At 29.5% G+C, this 25335-nt stretch overlaps 1 protein-coding gene across 1 annotated transcript in view; it reads left to right on the forward strand.

Moving 5' to 3' along the window:
- The first annotated feature begins 692 nt into the window (after positions 1-692).
- LOC111623367 (putative glycerol kinase 5) overlaps positions 693-25335 on the forward strand; it is a 60649-nt gene continuing 36006 nt past the window's right edge. Inside the window, exons 1-11 of the mRNA XM_023365919.1 lie at positions 693-1075; positions 1148-1170; positions 1273-1408; positions 1489-1582; positions 10606-10681; positions 10805-10898; positions 12854-12943; positions 13023-13064; positions 17510-17631; positions 18476-18527; positions 21218-21291. Coding sequence (XP_023221687.1) covers positions 1295-1408; positions 1489-1582; positions 10606-10681; positions 10805-10898; positions 12854-12943; positions 13023-13064; positions 17510-17631; positions 18476-18527; positions 21218-21291 — 758 coding nt within the window. The 5' untranslated portion in view covers positions 693-1075; positions 1148-1170; positions 1273-1294. The remainder of the gene's footprint in view (positions 1076-1147; positions 1171-1272; positions 1409-1488; positions 1583-10605; positions 10682-10804; positions 10899-12853; positions 12944-13022; positions 13065-17509; positions 17632-18475; positions 18528-21217; positions 21292-25335) is intronic.

The following is a 25335-nucleotide window of genomic DNA, read 5'->3' on the forward strand; positions in this document are numbered from 1 at the left end:
TCTGGTGATTTAATTCTGAATTCAATAGGCAAAACATTGTGTTTCCAAATACAATATTTGAAATAGTAAATAGGAGTTTATTTTTTGAAGAATAAGCATTACTTGTCACAGGGAGCTTCAGGATTTTGGAGATGCTTAGGTGGGGGATGGTCAAAAAAGGTTGGAAACCACTGTTCTAATGCATTCCGACGATACTGTATTTGAATTTTTTAATAATTTTCATGCTGTTAATTTTATATAACGCTTTATACCAAATAAAAAAATAAAAATAAAACGCCGCACAAAAATTTAAAATTAGTCTTTGGACACGGGAATGGGCACCGTTCATATTTACTTTATTATCGTAGCCCCATTCAAGCATATTTAAAATTTTTAGGCCTAATGATTCCAGTTGTTGTAATCATTATTTCTAAAAAAACTCGCGAAACATTTTCATTTAGTTCGAGTTCTCCGTTCCTAATAGTTCCGAGTCCGGAACGATTCCGACACGGACGTACCCGCCTCTAAACTAGGGTGATCAGATTTTCCCGGTTTTGCCCGTTTTTAATATTCGAATCTTTGAATACAGTAATTTTATTAACATGACGTAAAGAAATTATAATACGGTTCCTTTACGGATTTTTTTTTTAATTAAATTAAAATAGTTTTAAATAATCTCCACAAGGGGGCACCTAGTGACGGCGCGATTTTCGTCGGCACGTTATCGAGCGGTAGGATTGTAAATTTTTTTTTTAAAGTGTAATAATCTCGTAACACGACTATTAACCGAGTATATAATTATAATTAACAATATTTGGTGTATTCGGATTTTATCGTCATTCTTTCGAATAGATAGGTAATATTTTTTGTATTAAAAGAGAAAATTAAGCAAGAAAAATTGATAACATTCTTATCAATGAACTGTGACGTAGCATCGTACGACCTGCCGTCGCTAAATGCGGAAAAGGTTGATGTTTACGTTACAATGTTAACGAATTTGACGAAATCGGCTTTGAAAAAGTCACAAACGACGTAATAATCGAAACGAAGGTGACGTCAGTCATATTCGCGGGAGATGTGTAGAACTGGAGATACGGTAAGAAAAATTCCTTTCCTTAATTTTATACGTTAAGTAGTAGTTATAATTTCGGACATATTTTTATTTCAGTAATGAAGACTTTCGATTCAAAGGTCAATAAATATTGTAGTTTAAGTTCATATATAAACGTATTTTACTTCGTTGTTTATTTATTTTTTTTACGATACGTAAATAATTCTGTACTTTACCGATAGTTGTTTAGCGCGAAAATATATAATGGATGACACAAACGAAGTAAAATACATTGCCGCCGTGGATATCGGAACTTCGACTATTCGTTGCCACATTTACGATAAAAAAATAAACGTCGTGGGGGAAGCGACGTTACAGGTACGCTTTACACGTTTACTAATGCCCTTAATGTTATTTTAATTAATTTGAATAATTACAATTGGATTAAACGTTTCTAGATCGAACTCGCGCATCCGCACCGAGGATGGGTCGAAGTCAGTCCGGATCATTTGTGGTTAGCCTTTGTTAAAGTTATAAAAAATAGCATATTGAGTAAGTAATCGAATTTTCTTATTAATTTTCAAATTAATAACTTATCCAGCCTCTTATTTATTGCGTAAAATTTAATACCGTAAAATTTGCGTAAAATTGCGTAAAATTTAATCCCGTAGCGATCCCGACGACGCCCGCCGACGGGATCGCTACGGGAGTCTTTGAGAGGGTGGCCCGCCGAACCCTTTGCGGGAAGAGTGTGACGGAGGTCGTTTCGAAGTCTTTGGGTGTTGCATTGTCGTGGTTCTCCTCTCGTTAAAGTGCCGATTTTGCTCTCTCTTCCTTGTCGTTCGAGTGTTTTTTAAATAACGGCGCTTTGGCCTAGTGGAACGGTACCGAAGTAGACTTCCCAATTTCTAAGCGTTTCTGAAATGTGTGGTACCTACATTGCAGGTGTGTCTTGTCTAAAGATGCACGTGGGTGGTGTCGACTTTGAAAAATGTCGGATCATTATGGATGAAACCTAACTGATCTCGTCTGATTTTTTTGTGTGGGAGATTTAATTAAATAATAAACAGATTTTTTTCTTTGGAATTCTTATTTATCTCGGAGTATAAATTTTTGGATAAAATCTTTATTTCGAGGTGAAAGGATGACTTACAAAACTAAAAGTGATAAATTCTTCATGATTTTCCATTGAATAATTAACAAATTTTAACATTTGTATTATTTATTAATTAAATTCCATTTGGTTAACTTTTATTTAAAATTTGGTCTGAGAGAATTTAATTAAATAACAATTTACTGATTTAACATGAATCTTTAATTAACAAAATGATACAGCAATTATGAATAACATGAATCTGCTATTTAAAATTTTAATGTATTTGATATTTACAGTATCTTGTTGGTAGAATATATTTTGAATTATTCTGTCTTTAATTAGAATTTGTCTGAAATAATCTGTTTATTTCTGTTAAAAACACTTTTAAAACACTTTTATTTCCAGGAAATCCTAATTAGTTTGAAATTCACAGGATGAAATAATTGCAACTTCAAATTATTTCGTTACTTGAATTTCAAAACTTAAAGTTTTGAATTATCCTATACATTTCTATACAATATGCTAAATTCCATATAACTGATGTAATTAATTAAGCAAATGGAATATGGCTGCACATACAGAATGCTATTATCATTAATTTATAATTAATAATAATATAAATAAACTGGAGGTAAATAGCATGTATCATGCTATTTACCTCCAGTTTATTTATGGGTTGCAGGTAGATTTTATAAAAAGTAAAGCAAAATTTCTCGAAATATGTCCCAAATTATTTTTAAAGTGGTCCCAAAAGTAGTAATTCACCTAAATCTAGTAGCCTAGAGTCCTACAAATACAGTATATCAACCTGCTATATGTAGCCCAATCTTGCAATTCCGAAACCCAACTGTATTTTATGAGATAAGAGAAAAAGGGTAGTTCATAGGTGATCACAAAAGTAAAGACATATTGATCAGATTAGAGTTATTCTTGATCTGTTGTTCTTTTATAGTATGGAGGCACTTCGATCTAAATAAATGAGTTACCATACATGTCACAGTTCAGACAGAATTTTCACTTCAAATTTTGAAGTAGCCGTATTTCAAACTAACCAAATTCCTTAATGTGTAAATCTCTATATCTCAGGCTGGAACTAATAGTACGGTTACGAACGAATGGGATTTCAAACTATCCGAGTGTGAATTAATGAGAATTTCCTGTATTACTAATATAGTACCAAATTTTATGTTCTTTGATGGTTAGTTGTTAGCATTTGCATTAGTGTATTACTTAGGAGACCAGGTGGGTGGGTGGGGCCAGAAATATTGGTAGGACTGGTCCATTTTATATTCATAGGCACCAGCACTGGTCTATTATTTTCATGTTGTTTGAACAAATCTCATCTGCCCTGGACTCAGATGAGATTTATTAGGTGTATTTCCATTTCCATACTTATCTGTAAATTTTAATTTCAAATAATTTTTTTAAAGTATTAATAGCATACTCAATTAATTTTTTATTTAATTTGTCGGAAAAAGATCTTGAAATTCAATCGTTACACAATAAACTGCTATATTTCTCAAAGCTGATTTGAATTTAATAACTGAATATTCATCACTTATTTCTGGTTTGTCTACTTTTTTTCTTTGGAAGTTGATGAAAATATTCAAAATACATGTTGAGCTTGTTCAAGGACTATATTTATTTTATTGAAAATGATTACACAATCATTTGATAAATGTAGTTATGCAACCTTGAATATGAGATTTAAATTGTAATTTTATTCTGCAACATTAATTCGGTCATTTCTAAATATGGTTTCTTTTTAGTATTGCGTAATTAGGTAATACTTCAATAATAATCTTATGTGCTCTGTATCCTTTTCCTAATATTTTATTATAAAATAATGTTTGTTCATTTATTTAATGTCACATAACAATATTTCTAATTAAAATACTGTAATAGTATTACATGAAGATCTGTCATTAAATGCAGGCTAATTTTCATTTCCTTATTTTCATTTAATTTTATAACATAACTTAAAACGTTACTTCTATTTTTGAGAAATTTATTATTGGCAGTTTTTCTACTTTATATATCTTATAAAATTTTCATTTCCTGTGGCATAAAGGTAAACAAGTGAAACAGCATGCTTAACAATTAATGTGTGTGACTTAGTAACTTAAGCAGGCTGCCAAAACTGTTTACAATTAAAAACTTATGAATTGATGACTTCTTTAATGCACTTAATATAGAGATTAATGAAATAATAAAAATGTAGTATAAACAAATAATTTGTCGTATAATGCTTCCAGCAGCTGATGTTCCATCTATACTTCATTGAGCATAAACAAAAAGCATATTATATTATATTCTATTGTTGCATACCATAAATAATGGTATTATCATGGTATTATGCTTTATAAATTATTAATATTTTATTGGAAGTGTTGATTTTGGCTCGAATATATTTACCAGTAGACCTGAAATACAGTAGAGTTTAACCTAACTTATCATTATTTATTCTAAAACTTCATCATGTCTAGGTTATGAAAAATCAGATTATTTTTATTCTTATTTTCTTTTTCTCAATAATCTGGATTAACTAAGATTCTTGAAATATGAAATATAATCTTCACAAACCTCAGGATTAGTTCAGCAAGAATCAAAAACATTATTTTTCTAACATTTTTGTCCTACTGCAAAGGTCTTCTTCAGGAATATTAGAACATAATGGAATATTTGACAAATCTCAAACAGCAAATTTAATTAATTTTGGATCAAACACAATTTAAAATTGCCTGTCTTGCACGTTCCAAATAGTGTATGCATAAGCAATTTCACAAAGTATTGCCATGCTTTAGAGATTTTCCTTTCTTTGTTGTTTATTCAATTTCCTGCCCTGTTTGCCTTGAAAATTTTAGTCTTCCATCTCTTTAGTATGTTTCCCAGGCAACAATGTTTTTAACATTAGACTTGTTGAAGAAACGGGATGATTTCAATCTGTGTTGTTACATGGGAACACATCAAAGAGATGAAGTCTTGAAAATTGAAGTTTAGATATATTTTAGGGAACTTCCAAAAATATGTAGACACTATGTATACTAATGTTGTGTAGGCCTAATGATTGGCAGAGACAAAGTGATTTTGCCTTTTGTCTTTTGCTTGGGCAGTTCAGTTTTTCCGGAGAGGGTCACCATAGCGGGATGTATCACATGGGAATCCCCATGATACATCCCGCTATGATGCACCTGAATGCGAGCTACTGACCCTGCTCTGGATTGGACTGGATGATCCCCTTAGAAGTGAAGGGACAAAGATCCCCAGACAATTTTTCAAGGTCTTTCAACTGAGTTGGAAGACAGCTAGAGTTTCCTTGAAAGGTATTGTGTGCATGATTATGTCTAGATTTGAACAGCAGCCATCTGATCATTGAGACCAACATTCGGAGCTGGTGAATTCTATGGACACTCCTGCCGAAGTGGCTCATCTCCAAGTAAAGGAAACTGTGCTCAAAGGAAGACCATAAGGTGACTTTTGGACAAACCCTTTCCTTTCTCTCTTTTTAGTTAGAACATGTTCTAACTAAAAAGAGAGAAAGGAAAAATCGTTTGATCAAGAATGAATCGAATGGTCAACCCTTGTGTACGTCACTACTAATACTGTATTTGGCAACACTAGCGTGATGCGAATCAGTTATCTGTCATCGTGAGTTTGGTGAATTTATAGTACAAATATTTTATGTATTTTGGTTTAATAAAGCATTAAAATAGGTACCTAATTATTATTTTTTTCCTACTTATTTATTTACCCTATTCTTCTTTGCTTATTTAGATCAATCAAGATGTCATCTTGACCTGTTGTCTGAGTTCTACAAATATAATTTTTGTTTACATGTTCAAAGATAAGATAAATCTTATCAATTTTTATTAAAGTTCCAGAAAAATGAAAAAGTATAAAAGAATATAAGCAATTCTTTATATCTTACCGTTTATTACATCACAACAAATACAGAATGTCATCAATAAATTTTGAATTCTGTAACTCCCATTTTCGTTTTAGTAGATTTCTATACTCCATTATTATTTAATGTTGCGAAGATGTCTGATTTCTCCTAAGTACTAAAGATGTGCGTATATTATTTGTTTTCCTTCTTAACAAGTGTAAGGGGAGCTAGATGAATAATGTTATTTTGTGTAATTTTAGATGTTTGTTTTTCAATTAGATTTCAGAATTTTTGATTATTTTTGTTACCTCTCATAACTCTATTAAAATGCGTGTTTAGTTGCAGTTTTTGTTATAGTAGAATATTTCTTATGACAAAGCACTACAGGCAAAGATATATACTGTGAAGATAGATGATAACAAAAGAAGAAATCAAAAGATGTTAAATGCTTTGTTAAGAGTAGAATAACATTTGATGATTTTAAGGACTAATAATAGTATTACAGATTAATGAATTTGGTAAGTCTAAAACATGATACAAAAGAAAGTAAAGAAGGAACTTCTATGATATAAGGATGATTCATGGTTTATATTAGAAACCAGAATGGATTCTTTTACTTTAAGTTGTTATAAAATTTATGTAAAAATGAAGAAAATGCCATTATTGTTGAGGTAGATACATGTTTAAATGAAATTTCTTCCTGTATAAATGGATGTAGAATAGACAAATGCTTATTGGAATAAATATCTGAAAGATGAAGTATATATTATTATTATGTTAGGTTTAAAGATGAAATTTAGTACATATCAATTTTAGCATATCAGAAGTTGACAGAATGCTTTTTATACAAGAGATATAGTGATTGGGAATCATCATCAAAAATTTAAAGATATCTTGAAGATTTAATTAAAATGCCTCAATGTCCTTGACTTACTAAAATATAAATTTTCGTCTACAAGTATGTATCTTCTAATATCAGGACTTATTATAATGGCTTTACAGATAATGCTACAGAGTTTCACAGAAAACAAGTTTTTATCTTATTTAATATACCTGGACACATACATAATATTGCATTTCGGACTCTTTCGTCCCTCCTCAGCAGGTATTTTTGTAGTATATTCTATATAAATTAAAACAATAAAATAATTTTAATTTATATAGAATATAGTACAAAAATACCTGCTGAGGAGGGACGAAAGAGTCCGAAATGCAATATTATGTATGTGTCCAGGTATATTAAATAAAATAAAAACTTGTTTTCTGTGAAACTCTGTAGCATTATCTGTAAAGCCAGTATAATAAGTTCTGATATTAGAAGATAAGTACTTATAGACAAAAATTTATATTTTATATCTTGAAGATTTTTAATGAACTTAAAGTGATGTGGCATAAAACAGATCATTATCAAAAGCTTTTTGAAAAGTTTATGATAGTAAATGTAGGCTCTTTTGATTAGTCAATGGTTTCAAAACATTAAATACTAATCCCTATTAATTCTTGACTTATAAGTAAAATTGCAATTTTATTCTTAATTTCAGCTTTAAGATTTAGATGAAAAGTTTATTAAAACAGCTTTTCATTTAAATATGGATGCAACGGTAAAACATCAATAGTTATCTAATGAAACTATTGGTTATTTGGAATAATATGTATATTGGAAAAGTGTTAAGTATCGAAAAATAAATTTAATGGCTTGGTATTACATTAAACAAGAATTGATCTAGTGAATTTATTGATAAGTATTACACGTGCAGTAGTTTCGTGCTAATGTAAGAATATGTAATAATTACTAACTTTTACTTTATTTATGAACTTTAAATAAATGAAAAACTTAAACATCAAATGATCAAGACACTCAAAATAAACAGTTTAAAAGCAAAAGTATCCAGCAAGAACAAACTTTAATATACAGATATAAACATCTACTGAAACCTAATGCTTAGCAAATAGACACCCACGATTGCTGTAAATAATCAGGCTATAATTTGAAAATATTAATTATGAATTACAAATAAATTTGGCACTATATGGTGGCATTAGGCACCATCTTGTATTAAATTTAATGATTATAATATTTAAGTTAATTAATTTAGAATAAACTGGACGAAAAGAATCAGCCCAAAGTGCAACTTGAACTTGTAACTCCTGATTACCGTGCTTAAGCATTGCCAGATGACATTGGCCTAGGACATGGGTGTGTCTCCAGTTAGCGCCGTATTAACCGCCGATGGTTATACCGTGCATTAGGCTTATATATACTGGAAGAGGAGATCGGACCAAAGGTCTGGGTAGTGTTACTGGCAAAGAATTTGAAAAAGAATGTAAAAAGGAAGATAGAACAAAATATTGAATTTGAAAGTAGTACTGTTCTATTGGTCAGAGAAGAGTGCATCATCAATGATGTCAATATAACAGCAAATTTTATTAATGTTACAATTGTTTTAAAAGTGTATTTTAAATCATGATTTCCCAATCAGTAGAGATCTCTGCATCTCTATAATTACTCTGTAATTGGGAGTCTACACCATCCCAATTACAGATAATAGTACAACAAAGAGTGCATATACATAAGAACCCTGGATGCACATATTAAGCAGCATTTGTATTCCATCAAAAAGGGCCTACCATCCACTGCTTTGGTTGCATTTGCTTCCCAACATCCCGCCACAGACTGGGTCCTTTTAAAACATCCTGAGAAACTAGAAATATATGAGGCTCCCTGTATGAATGCAGATATAAATTATAAAGATCTGAAGACCTTTACTGTCTGGAAATCATTATTTGAAATGTATTTTTAAAACAATCATTACATTAATGAAATTTGCTCATCACATTGACATCATTGATGATGCGCTCATCTCCAACCAATGGAACAGTAGTGCCTTTTGAATTCAATATTTTGTTGTCTTTCTTTTTACATTCTTTTGTAACTTAACCTGGTGATTATGGTTTAAAACCATCAAATATGTTTCTTTAGTTTATTAAAGTTTGTTCTTGTTAGATATTTTTGGTTTTGGTGTGTTTATTTTGACATTATTGCATCCAGTTATCTGAGTGGTGTCGTATCAATCAAGATACTCATTCATACAAACAAAAATCTAGCCAAAATACAAATAAATGAGTCCTCTATGAAAGTGAAAGTAATTAAAGAAGACAAGATCATGGCAATTTTTTTGGTTGTTAAATTCAAGTATTTCTTCCCAAGAGATTTAGTAAAAAAATTAACTAATAAATATATTCATATTTTGGATAAAACAAGCAAATTAAAATGTAAAATGAGAAAAAAATATGTGTAAGTGGAAGTAAAGCTTATGTAATGAAATGTAATTATTATAATTAATAAAATTATTTAATAAAATTTTCAAATATTATTTAATCTTCTTATATTTTCTCTATCTTAATAAAGACGAGATTAAAAATATTAATTTTAAGATGAGGAAAATGATATTTTGTTAAGTCAACTCCTTATTTCCTAGATTATTATGAAAATCAGACTTCTAGGTCCCCTGAGGTGGTAAGAAATGCAGGCTTGGAATTAATTTAGGAAAGACGTAATCTTTCGTTTGGTTTTCTGAGCGTAGTGTAGAATCCATGTTTCTATACTACTGGTAAGATGTGATTAAAAAAAGTAATAGTATAAATATACAGTATGAAATTTTGTTTTTATTTCTTCATATAATTCATGAGATGATTTTGTAATTTTAAAATTCATATATCTGGAATTTAATGAACTGATAATTCAGTGAATTTCATGAATTTGATAAAATATCTATGCACAAAAATTCTCTATAATAATAAAATTTTGCAAAAGTTGACATTATCCTAATATTATTGTCGTATAAAATTAAAACTAGAACTACTGTATATAAGGGACAACAAACTGACCTTTTGTACATTTCCAGCAATGATATTTGCATTTTTGTTTACAACACTCGCTGCTGGAAACATACAAAAGGTCAGCTTGTTACTTAATAATATTATTTTTGATAAAATGCAAATAAAGGGAAAATGGAAATTACTTAATTTTTTGCATTTTGTGTGCCACTCATAAATACTTATAACTTTTATGTAACATGCATTTAAAGACGGAAATATAGTTAATTTTTTTATATATAAAAATGATAAAGAAATTTCTCTGTATGATATTATCTGACCATTTATTGTACCTTTACGTTTATTTTCAATTTTTGTCTTGATAGTTTTGGTATGAATACATGGCCTTGAGAGATAAAATTCACCAGAAACATTTTTACTTTATGTGATGAACATGCATTCTTATTAGACTGTAAATGTTGGCATATTCCACATCTACTTTAACTTTATACTTAATTAAATAATCATAAATATATTAACTGTAAGGCAGTTTGAAAAAGATACAATTTCTTGTTTTATAAATTTTTTTATTCTTGTGGTTCTTATACTTTGTTTTCTGTTATATGTGAGGAAAAAACTTTACAAAACTCTGAGTATTATATGGTATTTTGAAAGTGTTTGCATTATTTATTAATATATATCTTAAAAAATTTTGCAGTGTAGTAGTATTTTGACTTGAGAACAATCAAAACATTAATATAAATAAAAATTTTTCAGATGGTAAATTAAAACCTTATCAGATAGCATGCTTGGGTATCTCATCTCAGAGAGGTACTTTCATAACCTGGGAGAAGTATGTATGCCTTACACCAATTTATATCTTTATATATAAGATTTTTATTTAATTTTAATTTATTATGTTTTATGAATTTATTCTGATGATAATTCTTATTATGCTTTTTTATGTTTATAATAGAGACACAGGAAGACCATTTCATAATTTTATCTCGTGGAAAGATTTACGTGCTTCATCTATATGTAAAGAATGGAATAATTCTTTAAGAATGAAGGTATTTTTAAGTAAATTAAATTATTTTATATAATTCTAATTAATTTTTATAATTAATACATGATTTACATTTGTTTAATCACTTTTTATATATATAAAAATTAGAAGCAATTTTACTTGTGAACTATTAATAAATCCATGATTCATAGAATACATATCTGTAAAAATATTTAGATATCCATTGCCAACTAATATGCACAATAAAGAGTAGCAATCTCTCTGGACACACTTCAGTTCAGTAATGCAGTTCATCAAATTGGAGGTATATCTAATAACTCTTTATCTTTTTATTTCATTATTTAGAAGTTGTATTTAGTAATGCCTTCCAAGTCTCCAAAGTTGTGTTGCTTTTTCTGTAATTGTTGATTGCTCATCTGAGGTTGCTTTAGGTATTTGCCACACTTCTGCATATATGATATACTGCATACTTGTAACTTTTCAAATTAGTTTTGCTTGGCTCCATTCAACTGATACTGAAGTTGGGTCCAATATTTTGTAAGCGGCTAATGCTGAGAATGCTTCTGAATGTTGTCCTTATGCTCTTTTAACCTTACTTTAAGCAACTTTTTGGGTGGTCCCAATATATCATAACTCTTGTTTGATCTTATTATCTTTTACCTGTACTTTGTATACTCCAGGAATGTACTCTGAGTGGATAGCTTTCTTGCTGTTATGCAGCAATTTTTATATGGTGGGATTCCTTTTGAACATAATTCTCTTTTTTCTAGTTTTTCCTATTTCCCTGTAAATGTTATGGAGGGATGAAATATAGTCCACCACTGTATACCCCACCTGTTTTTCTTTTCTTTTATCCATTTGTACATCCTTCTAAAATTTGGCTTGAAAAGATCATCCTGGATGTGCAACAGACAATAGAATGCTTCAATGATCAACATGTACTGTACAAGCCAGAAGTGAAAGGGGTTATTTTATAGAAGTACAGTACAATAGATTCATTTTAAAAAATTTTTGTTGTTTCAAAAACATTAGTATTCACATTAAGTGATTCTAGTATAAATTATGGACTTCCTTCATTTTTGAATTATAAATTTCCCAAGGAAGGTCAATTAAGAAGACAAAAATGTTCAAGAAATACAGTTTTACTGCACTGTAAAGGCAGTCATACTGTGGTTAATAAAATGCAAATAAAATTTGTGATGTTTTAGTATCAATGTAGAAAGAATTGTATGTTCCACAGTTTTATTAAAGTTTAATTTACTATTGTTTTAGTTCAATGTCTCGCATTTCAGATGCTGTGATCTTGAACTCATTTCTAACCAATTCCTGTACTCTGACTTCTAGAATTCTAAGTAGTTTTGTCAGCAAATTTTTTGTAGGCTTTGTTCTCTTTTCTGATGATATCACTTTTCCTGTTGTTGTTGCTGTCAATGCTATTCATTTTTAGGATGGCTGTATATGCTGATGTAAATATATTGTTTTAATAGTAGTCAAAATATTATGGTTAGAATCTGAATAATCATTTTTATCTTATCATTACAAAACTAAGTGCTACATATCTGTTCATGTAATGAGGATATTTTTTATTTGCCAGAATTTTAGTTAGTAATTAATTGTTATGAATTAAAATGCCAAAATTGACTGACAAAATGTTTGTCGTCATTTTTATTGTTTTACTTTGCAAATTATTTTTTAAATCTATCAAGAATAGAATTGAAGAAAAATCAACAGACAGAATAATGAAAATTTTAAATTAATTACATTTAATCATTTATTTTAAATTTTTAAAGTGTATTATTCCTAGTTATTTTTGGAAAAATTATATTTTCTCAAATCGAAAACATTAAGCTATATAATATTTTAAATCTTAATAACTGTCTAAAATCAAACTATAAATAAATATATATATATATATAAGATGTTTATTAGATTAAATGTAAAATGTAAAATTTTCATTTAGAAGCATAATATTTTGACAGACTGTTGTATTAATTTCAGTGCTTAAGATGGGGGAGTCACATCTTACACTTATTGTCTGGAAAAAAACGATTTCTAGCTGCAAAAGTTCTTAAATTATCAACTGCCATGGTATGTGCTTTCTTACACAATATACAGTAATATTAACTAAGAATACTATTTTTATTACATATAATTTAATTATTTTTAGGTTGTGATGAGGTTATATTGGATTCTTCAAAACATTCCAGATGTACGTATGAATGTTTTGATTTTATTAAAATTTATAATAAAATATTTACATAATTTATTTTTTAAAAAATTGTGATTAGAGGAAGGATTTAAGGTGCAGCATCTTTCCAAAAATATAGCTGTTTTCATATAGGTAGTTTAAGATATATAAATATTGGGGCATGAAATGAAGTGACATGAACACACTATGTTGCACCTTTTGGTGAGATTAGCATATTTCTTTCTATTTTCTCTCTAGTAGTAACATAAAAACCCTCACACCCTTATTTTGTAGAGAAGATTTAGAGCTATAAAATGATATATTTACTGTTGTTGTAGTCCCAATAGTTTCCAAGATAATGTAGCAAAACCCCACAAGAGAGAAAACAAACTTTGACAAAACAGCAGTGCTCTATTCGCCAGTTCTCTGAGTTATGTTCTTCCCTTCTTTACATTCAGGGACGTTCTCTACATCCAGTATGTAAAGAAGGTTCAGAAAAAAGAAAGCATTTCATTCTGACCTTGGATTGTATGATGGATAGTTGTTCAATATAGTTGGTTGTGTGAATGTTATACCAGTTCAAACCAGAACCTATTGTTCACTATAAAAACATATGAAAAGTTGAGAAGGGAAAGTTTTATGCACTTTCAGAATTCAAGATGCAGTTTGTTGAAACTGATGATCTTATTCTTCAGTTTGCTGTCTGCAATGTAAATATTTCATTCAATGAGAAGCATCAAAGAGACTGAATAAATTAGCACATCTGGTACAGCAAGATTGCAGAGAACATTGAACTTCATAACCTAAGCAAATTAATGTGATAGTTACCAATAACAATTATTACTGTAAAACGATGAGGGGTGGTTTTCTTTGTAATAATTAATATAAACACTAAAATAGTATGGTTGAGATGATTTCAATTTATTCTTTAACCACTTACTATTGAGATCTTAATGGACAACTATTGCTTTTAGAAAGATGTTTTATTCAATAACACTTCTTTTTACAGTATGCATCTTGGCCAAATTACTAGTTTGACCGAAATGCGTGGGTCTCAATAGTAAGTGTTTAATGCATAAATTGAGATCATCCTGTAATCTCAACTACACTATTTTAGTGTTTATATTACTTACTACTAATATTAAATTAAATTACCTTGATACACATATTCTGTTCAGGATCTGAAAAACAATGGTCATTGAGTGAGTTCAGTGCAGACATTACCATTCCATTAATTCAATCAGGAATTCCAGTTTACAAGGTAAACAATCCTGCATTCAAATTGTTCCTCAAGAAGTACATGCAAAGGTCAGTCTGAACAAGAGCACCTTTAGAAAAAATTATATAAAGCCAACTTATGAGAATTTCTTAGAGAAAATAAAAGAGGTTGTTGGGAAGCATGAAGTGGGGTTCATGTTAGATAAAACTATTGATGAGCTACAAAGATGTATGGGTATCTCTTGATTAACGTGGTTAATTAATCCCTTGATCCTACCACATACATCAAAATTACATTCATCAAAATATGGTATCTATGTTAAGTAAAGACAGCTAATAAAGCCACATAAATTAAAACTTCTGTCACGTATATAAAGGGATTGCCACAATTAATTTCATGCATTAATCAAATCCTGCATTAAACGAGGGATATCTATATATTGAATATGTTAGTGTTTCCATTATCTGGTGAATGGGTAAAACCATGCTTTTTAAGATGTACCAACTCAAGAAGACAAATGCCTGAACAGTAATGTAGTCATTAAGTGATTAATGTGTGAAGCTGTGGCCAGGGAACATACATTACAAAAAAGTTAGGCTTATGGTGAGTGATCAAGCATGTTATATGCTTTTGGCTTTCCAACAACTGAAGGCCATGTACAGTACAGTACCTCAATCTCAACCACATGACATATATTGGACATGGACTATGCCATGTTTGTTATGATAGCAGGGAGGATTTCAGTAGGATAAATGACTTCATTGCTGCTCTGAAGAAGATTCTTGTGAACCTCCTCCCAAGTCAAGTTTTGTACTGAGAAGTTACTGGGCTTCACCTATCACAATTTCCTGTCATAAACAGGTGGGTATGTGGATAAGATATGCAGTTTTCTTGTGTAAAAATGTGTACCCAGATTCAAAAGACACAGCAGACATCAAGTAGGCTCAAAAACTGCTTAATACCAAAGACATAGAGTTGGAACTTTTCACAGTACATGGCTACAAATATTTGCCTGATGTGATTCAGAGTTTGGAAGAAGGTATGGAGAAGGAGGAACAGTTGATTACTGAGATGGATTTGCCAAAGGCAGATTTGAATTAAATTTGAGGAACAATCTGGATTTGGAAACTTTTGCAACTTCAACCATGTCTGAGTGCTTACAAGATATGCTCCATTGGTTTCAGTTTATGTTGAGTGGAGTTTCGCCACATACAAGGAACTTCTGAGCTCAAAGCACTAGAGACTTACTTTCAAAAACATAGGAATGTTGTGCATAATCCAATATAACAAGTTGGTTAAAATCAATAAATGTCATATTTATCTCCTAAATATGTTTACTTTATGATATTTGCTATAGTGTTGGATAAAGAATGTTCTCATAAGTGGTTTAGACCTGAATAAATGCATTTCATCACCATCATTTTTTTCCAATTTTTCTGTATACTTTTTCAGTGCCTTTTATCCTCTTTTCTGACCATAATTTTGCAACCTACAATCCTTTCTCTAGTGTTGATGATACTGAAATAACAAAACTTACTTAAATAATTTAAAAATTTTATTACAAAACTTATCTAAAAATATTTTTTGAAACTATTGATATCATCTCTGTATTTGATTTAAATTTCAGGTGGTCAAACATAAGTAGAACTTGCAAATAGAATAATAATGTGAAGAGTTTGGCAATGCTGAGATTCAGATTTGCATTGCAAAAGCACAACTGACTTAGGACATTACATACACCTTGCATTACTTCTCATTAGATCTATTTTCATTTCAATATTTTGTATATAACTTATTTATTTTATTTTATTTACAATTAGGAAATATCATGTTACAACAGATTTTCTTCTCCACATCAATATAAAACCGTAAAAGATTAAATACAAAAGGGAAAAATACTAAAAACAAGCAACAGCAACAAAAAACAAACATGCAAATACAAAAAATTTAAAAAATATGAAGTACAGGTAACCAACCCCCTGTATAACATGGGAGTTACATTCCAAAAAATTGTTGTGTTATGTGAATCTGTGTTATACAAAACAAAGAACTAGTGCAAAAAGGGGGGTTATGTTTCAAAAATTAAAAAACATGTTGTTAAATCCTTATTTAAATTGGATTTATTATTCATTTTTTTCATAGGTAAAATACTTATTTATTATTTAAGTAAATATTTTACCAGAGGATTATTCATCCTATATGATGATCTCAGCATGAGCATCATCAACTGATCACAGTTTTTGGGTGTGTTTNTAACGTGCCTATTTTTTGTTAATTGATTTCCAATATGCCTATTTTTAATAAACTTTTGTTTTCTCGTTTTATTGCAGGATATGTATAGAAATTATATAAGGACTTCTCAAAAACGTTTTTGGACTGAAAAAAGCTTTCAGTCCAAAATCGTTTTGAACACTAGCTATAGAACGCGTTAGAACGGGCGGGAACTTAACAATACTTATACTGTGATGTTAAGCTTTTAGAGGCAAAAGAAGGATCCCAATTGTAAAATTTAACCATTAAATGGATTATTTGTTGAAAGAGCATTCAAAGTAGCCACAAAAACAATTAGAATGCTCACGCGGAGGTATAAAAGAATGCACCCTTTATTACATTTTATGTTGTACGAGGGTTTTACCCAATTTCTGAACCGTGTTAGAGTGAATCCGTGCTATAGAAGTGCTGTGTTATACGGGGGTTACCTGTATACTTTTACAAGATTTTTTTTTATATCACAAGTATTTAATGCAAAGCATATATTCGATATTATTCATATTGTTAGCAATGTGATAAAAGAAATATTTAAACAAAAGAAAAAAAAGCATAAATACATGATAAATTGGGGTGGTTTTTGCAAAAAAGGCCTCATTATTTTGCACTCCCTTGAATGTCAGATTAACCAAGTTTGACTGTATAATATAAAAGAACATGAAGTTATATTTTTATCCTTTTCTCCTAAAATCCTTTGTTTTAATTATCCAAATAAAATTAATGTCATAAACATCTACAAATAATAATAATTTGTGTACTTGTAAAATTTTTCCTTTTGTATTTTCACACAAATTTCCTGAAATGTTATTTTGTTTCAGAAATATTTGATATGTGTATGTATGTATGTATGTATATATACTTACAAATGTTAATTATTAATAATAACAACTCATATTAATATAATATTAAAAGAAAATGAATGATAAACATTTTCAATGAATGTTCTATTTAATATATATCTTTATGTGGCATTAATTAGGTTAAAAAGAAAGCAATAGATGGGCAAGCTCTTTTTGGAACGATTGATACTTGGTTAATATGGAAATTAACGGGAGGACGAGTACATGCTACCCCAGATTCAAAAGACACAGCAGACATCAAGTAGGCTCAAAAACTGCTTAATACCAAAGACTTAGAGTTGGAACTTTTCACAGTACATGGCTACATTTAAATATATATTATTTTGAAATGATTTATTTACAAAGATAGATCTCATGATGTAATATTTTATAGTATAAATTTGAGTCTGATTAATTAATCTGATAATTATGTAATAATTCAAATTATATCATTTGAATCTGCCCCTTGGATTTTCCCTTGAATTTCATATCTAAAATAGTTAAAAGCTAATTAGTTTTGTTCAGTAAAAATTTGGATAATTTACAGATATCTTATCTTTTATTGAAACTCAAGAATAGACTCCACACTTATTTCTAGATTAGCTATTGCATATGTTTAGGATTTAAGACTAAATGCTGTTTATGAAATGCACTTTTCTGAAACTTTAAGTTTAAACCAGTCTAGACTTAGACTACTGTCTAAACTAGCTTTCTGAAATCCATTTCTTTGGTGTGGATGAAATAATATTTTGCAGTTTTAGTGATATTTTTGTCTAAATAGTAGAATTTTTTTACAATGTCTGAGCACAGAACACAGGTTTATCTTTGGCTTAAAAAGTTTAAGCAGTTAAAGGAAAGGAAATGAGTGGAAACAGAAAATAAAGAGAAAATTTGATATTGCCAAAGAATGTGAAATATTGCTGAACATTAGAAACTTGCAGAGAAAGCAGGCTTAATTTTCAAAACAGATTATTTGAGTTGTTGAAAATTCAAACTTTTTGATTTTATCCCCAATATTCAAATTAAAAACCTCCTTTTTATATGGGAATGCATAATATTATATATAATTATTATTTGTTAATACTCCACACTCAATATCCTTATAGACAGGGTCTGTATAGCCTGGAAAATAAGGGAATAACATTTTTAGCAGAAAAAGTCAGGGAATCTTCAAATATTGTAGAATCCATCTGTTGTTCTTATTCCTTTTTATTCTGAACACATATTTAAATTTGGTTTAGTATAGGGGGATTTACGAAAACTGTAGCAACCAAACAAATGGCAAGATTTATTGTGCTTACATCTTGTAAACTATAAATGATAATCTAACGATTTAATCCTTTACTTTCAATAAGAAATGATACATAAATGAACAAACGTTTTTGATCTTAATCAAGATCTGTCTCAGGTTTTGGTTCACTTGAGTTCCAGTTATGGAATGCAATGATTCGAATGTTTCTAAATACAAACATTTTTAATAAGTTTGTAATTAAGAACAGAGATATAAATTGAAACGATAAATTAATTATACATATATAGACCAATTGGAATGCATATATTATCTATATATAGGCATTCCATAATTGGAACTAAAGTGATCCAAAACCTGAGGCAGATTTTGATTAAGATCAAAAACGTTTGTTCATTTATGTATCATTTCTTACCAGAAGTAAAGATATAAAAGTGGTGTTCACATGTACTGGTAATTGGTCTAGTAGTTTGTTCTGATAGATATGAACTTGGAATGTGATAACCAGCAAGACATTGTTCGTTTAAATCTTATCCTTCCTCTAATAACACACAGAAGGATTCACGCCTTAAACAATTGTGATTGGATTCACAACCCTCCCAACTTTTTTGACCTGGTGACATTTGGTTAACTCTCTGTAGTCAATTGATGCCACGGAATGGCAAAGAACCATCAGTCGGTTTAACAATATTGTGTATGAAACATTTTTGGATCGCATGGTGGACCTCACACAATTTATGTCTTTTTATTTATTGTATTCTTTGCTGCTGGCCACATTCAATATGTGAAGATCATCAGTCCATCAAAATTGACAGGATTATTATTTTTGTACAAATTAAAGACAAAGTCGCTCTAAAAAATTATTTCAGATTATCACCATTTTTATTCAGTGTTCTAGAACAAATCATAGACAGCAGGACCTTCCATTTTAGGCTACACAACTGCCTACATTTAAAACATTCCTTAAAAACATAAAAATCAATAAAGATTAAAAGAATTCTTTAAAATTGGAACAGTAGATCTTATGACGTCTTGTTAGTTCATCTTTGTCTGTTCGGGTTTCTGGTTATGATTTGTTCTAGAACACTAAATAAAAATGGTGATCATCTGAAATAATTTTTTAGAGTGACTTTGTCTTTAATTTGTACAAAAATAATTATTCATTTGACGGAAATTCAAAAGGATTATTATTTGTGATATATCTTCTCTCTAACTGCAAAATTTCCATCTTCAGATGACCTGTGGAATTTCGGAAGTATACTGAAATATCACCATATAGTTAAAATCAGGTTTTCAAAAAACACCATAGACAATGACCCGCTTTCTTGCCAAAACTCTGCTGCTCTGGGGAGGGATGGGAAGAAATGTAATGACCTTGAATGGGTCTTTGTGGGTCCAAAAATAGCATGCAGTAAAGTGATTTCTCTTGTTTAAATTATTTTGAATTTACTGTCTCCTGGCTTTAAGAAAATTAAATTTTATGGTGTGATACAAGTCTTTTTCTTATTTAAATAAAATATACGAATTAATTTTAAATTAAATTATGAAATCTTTTATATGCCATAAAAAGGTCGTAGCTAATTACATAATCAATTTTATGCAAAGTTTTTTGATTTTTGTAAGTGAATAAAGTGTTTTTTTTTTTTAATAAAAAGTTATATAACTGTGTACAAAATGGGCTTAAATAGACTTGGCCAAATATTACATAATGGAAAGGGAAATGTAGACACATTAGTAAGTCAGATGATAATGTCATAATTGGTGAGGGAATTGCAGATGGAATTATCTATACAGATGCTGTATATACATGTTCCATTTAAATTAATTTAAAAAATAAAAAAATATTTGTATTTTGTTTGTTCAAAATTTGTATTTTGTATGGTGATTGTTAATGTATTGGAGCTGAAGGTAACTTGAATTGCGTTGAATGCATTTCTCTAATAAAAAGTTTTTGATTTCCTTAATCAACATTTATATGAATTTTCATTAGTATTGACTATTTTAAATAATATAATTTGCCAGAATATTAATAATTGTTTATATATTAAAGTTAGTTATCTAAATTGCAGAATTTGCTTTTATTATTTCAAAATAAAAGTACCAGCAATTAAATATATTATTAGTAGTAAATAATATATAAATAAACTGTAATAGGAATAGTTAAAATATGCATATATATTGAAGAATATATATTCCTATTAAAATATATACTGTTTTAATTGTTTTACAGTTTATTTAACAGAAATACAAAATAAAACAAGATTATGTTTTTCAACATATATCTTGTTTTGAAAAACATGTTCATGTTTTTCAAAACAAGATATATGTTGTTTCAAGATATATGTTCAGTCCTAGAATTGATGTATTTAAAATTTCCTATTTTAATTCTTTGGAACATGCCCACATATAAAGTTTTTATAGCAGTTGTTCTATGAATTTCTAATCAGTTTTTGAGATTCTTGAAATATTTCATGTTTATGTTTGTAACTTCTCTAGAAGAATTTAATAAACTCTAGTCCTTTCAGAAATATATCTATTTTTGTTTTTTCTGAAAATAATATCAATATTCTTACAAAAGTAATAAATATATTTTTTATAGATGCATTGGGCAGGCTGGGCAATAAATATGTTTGGAATTCCTCCTTCTATGCTTCCAATTATAAAACCAACAAGGTATGTATTAATCCATTTTTATTTTAAGATAAATAAAACTATTTATTTGTTTTAAACTTTAATAAAGGTTGATCTAAAAAGAAATACTGTAATTTTTTAATATTATCTATGTTTGTTTCTTCAAAATCAATAGACAAAAAGTGAAATATATTTTCTANGTAATTTTTTAATATTATCTGTGTTTGTTTCTTCAAAATCAATAGACAAAAAGTGAAATATATTTTCTATTAAGATATATGAACAAACATTAATATATAGCATTTATACAGAGTTAAAAGTTCCTTGCACCCTTTTCATTCCAAGGATCTGAAGATAATCATTTTCAAGGCAACAAAAAAGGTTCCAGTTCCCTGTATGTGACTTCCTATATAACTACATTAAAAAAATTAATATATTTTCAGTACTTTTGGAATAAAAGAGATGCAAGGGACTTTTGATTTACCATATGTAGTGTGTACATTACAAGTGTATTGTATTGCTGACATTAGAATTTTTAATATAAATTCTAAGTCAAAAGTTTAATTTATAATTATTTTGAAATTTGTCATTCAAATTCAATAACTTTGATTTGTACTCTAATACTATGACAGTAGATGAAACTAAAATTAAATTATAATCTGTTATGATATTCTTTATATAATGAGTGATTAAAATAAATATAAAATAGATATTGTTACATCTACTATACAGTTGTTATTAGGCTACAATTTGAAAAATTTGTAGATCTATATTCCCACTGTCATCTGTCTGTGTTCCTTAACCTTTCATTAATCTTGAAAATGGTTAGATAGATGAAAGATGAGACCAGAACCTTAGGAACAGGAGGCCCTGATTAACTATATACAGTGGGTGATTGGTTAACAAACATAATGTTCCAAGATTTTGTTCTCTATCTGAATTGTTCATTAATTAACCGATTATTGATTTACCATTGGTTTTTATGGGAATTTGATTAATTCGTTCCAGAGACCCAAAAAATAAAAAACATATACTTTCTTACTATGTTTATTTATACGTAATAACAAAAATACATATATACACAGTCTTGCATTTTTATTAGTCATGTTTTTTCTATTTGTGGGGGTTAAAGAATTTGTCTAATGTCGATTGCTTTTCTCTCTTCAGGATTTTCCAGAAGTAATTAATAGCATTGTAATTGTAGAGATCCCTAAGCCTATTAACCTCAACTTGGATGTCATTCTAAGACCATTGTTCTGACATCCTCTCACTTCTTCAAAAGATCTTTAATAGTAGATATTGGCATTAATCCTCTTTTTCAGAAGAAAACATATCTTGTTGAGTTTCTTGGTGTTCTTCTGTCGTCAGATTCATTTCAGGTTCCATTGTGAACTCTTCAATGTTCTTTATTTCTCAGATGTGATTTTTGTTACTCCTTTAACTATTTGAGTCTTCTTGATTATACTGTATCTCTCTTGGATAAGATTGAACTGCGGCCTACTGTAGACCTGTTCAAGCCATACTGCCCAGCAACATCAGACATCTGCCCAGTCTCTACCTTTGCTGTTATACTCTCATCTTTTGAAAATAAAAACCAATGCAAAACTTAATGAATTCCCGTCTAACAGTCTTGCGAATACTATAAAAGAATTGTTTCTGTCAGAAAAATAAAAGGCTGGAATTACAAGTGAGAGTTGCAAAGTTTGAAGGAATACTATCCGAGCAGTATATACCGGGTTGGATGTCAACGTCTCCCACGCTCCAAAAGTTTAGAATTGTTGCCTAAAGACAATGGAAGACCAACCTGTATTCATTATTTTTTGTCGCTTCTTCTTGTGTTGTTCTATGATGTGTTCGTTGTCTGAACATAAAAATCTTTCGCATAAGTGCTCGTTATCCGATCACCCACTGTACAAACTTCCTATGCAAAGTGGAAGTGATGTTATTTCAATTCAAAAATTTTCCCCAAAAGGAGTTAGATAGATGACTAGCATGACTCGATTGCTAAAAGAAAAGTATGGTGTACAGGGACAAGACACTACTAATTTGAGGTGGATAGCATATATTTTAAATTAATTAAATAAATTGAAAAATATGATTATTTAAATAATGAAAAATTGTAGAAGTTCATAAAATTTGGCACCATATTTTTCATACAGAAATAAGTCAAAATGCTTAGTTTAGGTATAATACTTTCATTAAAATAAATGTTTTGGTCAAGTACTTGTCTATCTCAGCTTATAATAACTTACTTAACAGATTAGAATGTTATAAAATAATTGGAACCCTTATATTAAAATATACAAAACAAACTAAATTTTTTCTTTGAAATTTTATATTATGAATATATTCAATAGAACACGTTACATTAAAACAATAAAATAATACTTTTATATAAAATCAAGCTATTCCAGCTACATAACAAAATGTACAATTTTAAAGTAAAAATAACAAATGCTATTATACAAATTTTGAGAATAACATTTTATAGCAAGAAGATTAACTGAAGGAATTTAATAATTATGACCCAGTATTGTTAATTTCATATACATATCTTGCATATTAATAATATTACAATGCTGACTTAAAGCATAAATATAGGTAAAGTAAAGTAACTTGACCACGTAATTGCAATCTCAGGAGCATGGAAAGCAAGGAATCCATTAAAATGTTTTGCAGGATATGTACAGGATGACATGCTTGTGATACAAGAAAATAGGGTTAGAAAATATATTATGGTTATGGTTAGCATAACTGTAACTTGAAAATTTCCAATATAAACACCAAGAATTCACAATGTCACAAGATTCTGCATGATGGAAAACAGCATACACACAACCATTCTAATAAATGGTTGTGTGTAACAAAAAATCAAAGAAATACTGGTATTTGAACATTGGGAAGCAGATTAGCCATTGTCCACAATAGAAGACCCATACTTGTTTGTGGATGAGGCAACAGCATTTTAGCTGAAATTTATTGTGATGTCAGCTGTGAGGTGCAAAAGCATCTGTTGAATAGAATTCAATAAATGTGCTTTATTGCACACCCTCTCTTGTTTTCTCCCCATCTGCAAAAGTGTGTAGGTCTTCTATTGTGGGTATTGACTTGCCAGCTTCTCATTGTTCAAACACCAATATCTCTGTGGTTTTTCATTCTACACACACTGTTCCAATGCCTTATGCTGTTTTCTGTTAAGCAGAATCTCATGACATTGTGAATTCCTAGTGTTTGGATTGGAAATTTTTAAGTTATGATTATGCTAATTGAAACCATGACATATTCTACTCCTATTTTTGTGTATCACAAGGGCAAGTCACCCTGTATATATGCTGAAAAAGTTTCAATGGATTCTTTGCTTTCTATGCTCCCGAGATCTTGGATTGATCAAGTTACCTTATGACAGCCCTCTATATAATTGTTGTCTAAAATTTTTATCAGGTTATTATTATCCCATTCTCTAATTAAGATAGGTTTTCATTTTGTTTTAGCATTTAAGGCCTACATTGAGAGAGATGTGACATTGCTTATATTGTTTAGAAGTGTGAAAGTAATGGTTTATATATACTAGCTTACCTGTCGCGCATTGCTGCGATCTCAGAAGAAAGGAAATTCAGGCAAACTCATTGTGATAAAATTCAATTTACATTTTATTATTTTTATTGAAACTCTATTATTATTATTATTATTATTATGTTGGGTTTAGTAGGTAATACTCGGTTTAAACCGGTGGCTGTGTACTATGCCGGACCAGAGTCAAGGCATAGCAACCAAAACAAAACTAAAATTAAATGTGTGTGTCAGTGTCTGTATTAAGGAATTTCCTAACAATATGGCATGTATTCAATATAGCGGCCTTCTGTAGTGTGATGTATGTATTTCTACTCAATTGTAATGTTCCCAGGCTTTTGTGTAGCATGTGTGGTATCACACCTGTACAGGAGAGAACAACAGGTACAATAACTACCCTATCCATCCTCCACAGATGCCTTATTTCCTGGGCAAGTTCTGTGTACTTGCTAATTTTTTCAGTGCATGTGTTTTGTACATTGTGAGTGTTTGGAATGGCTATGTCTATAATGTATG

Source organism: Centruroides sculpturatus, unplaced genomic scaffold (genome assembly GCF_000671375.1).
Source record: "Centruroides sculpturatus isolate CEXI.00-Female unplaced genomic scaffold, Cexi_2.0 scaffold220, whole genome shotgun sequence".
NCBI lineage: Eukaryota > Metazoa > Arthropoda > Arachnida > Scorpiones > Buthidae > Centruroides > Centruroides sculpturatus.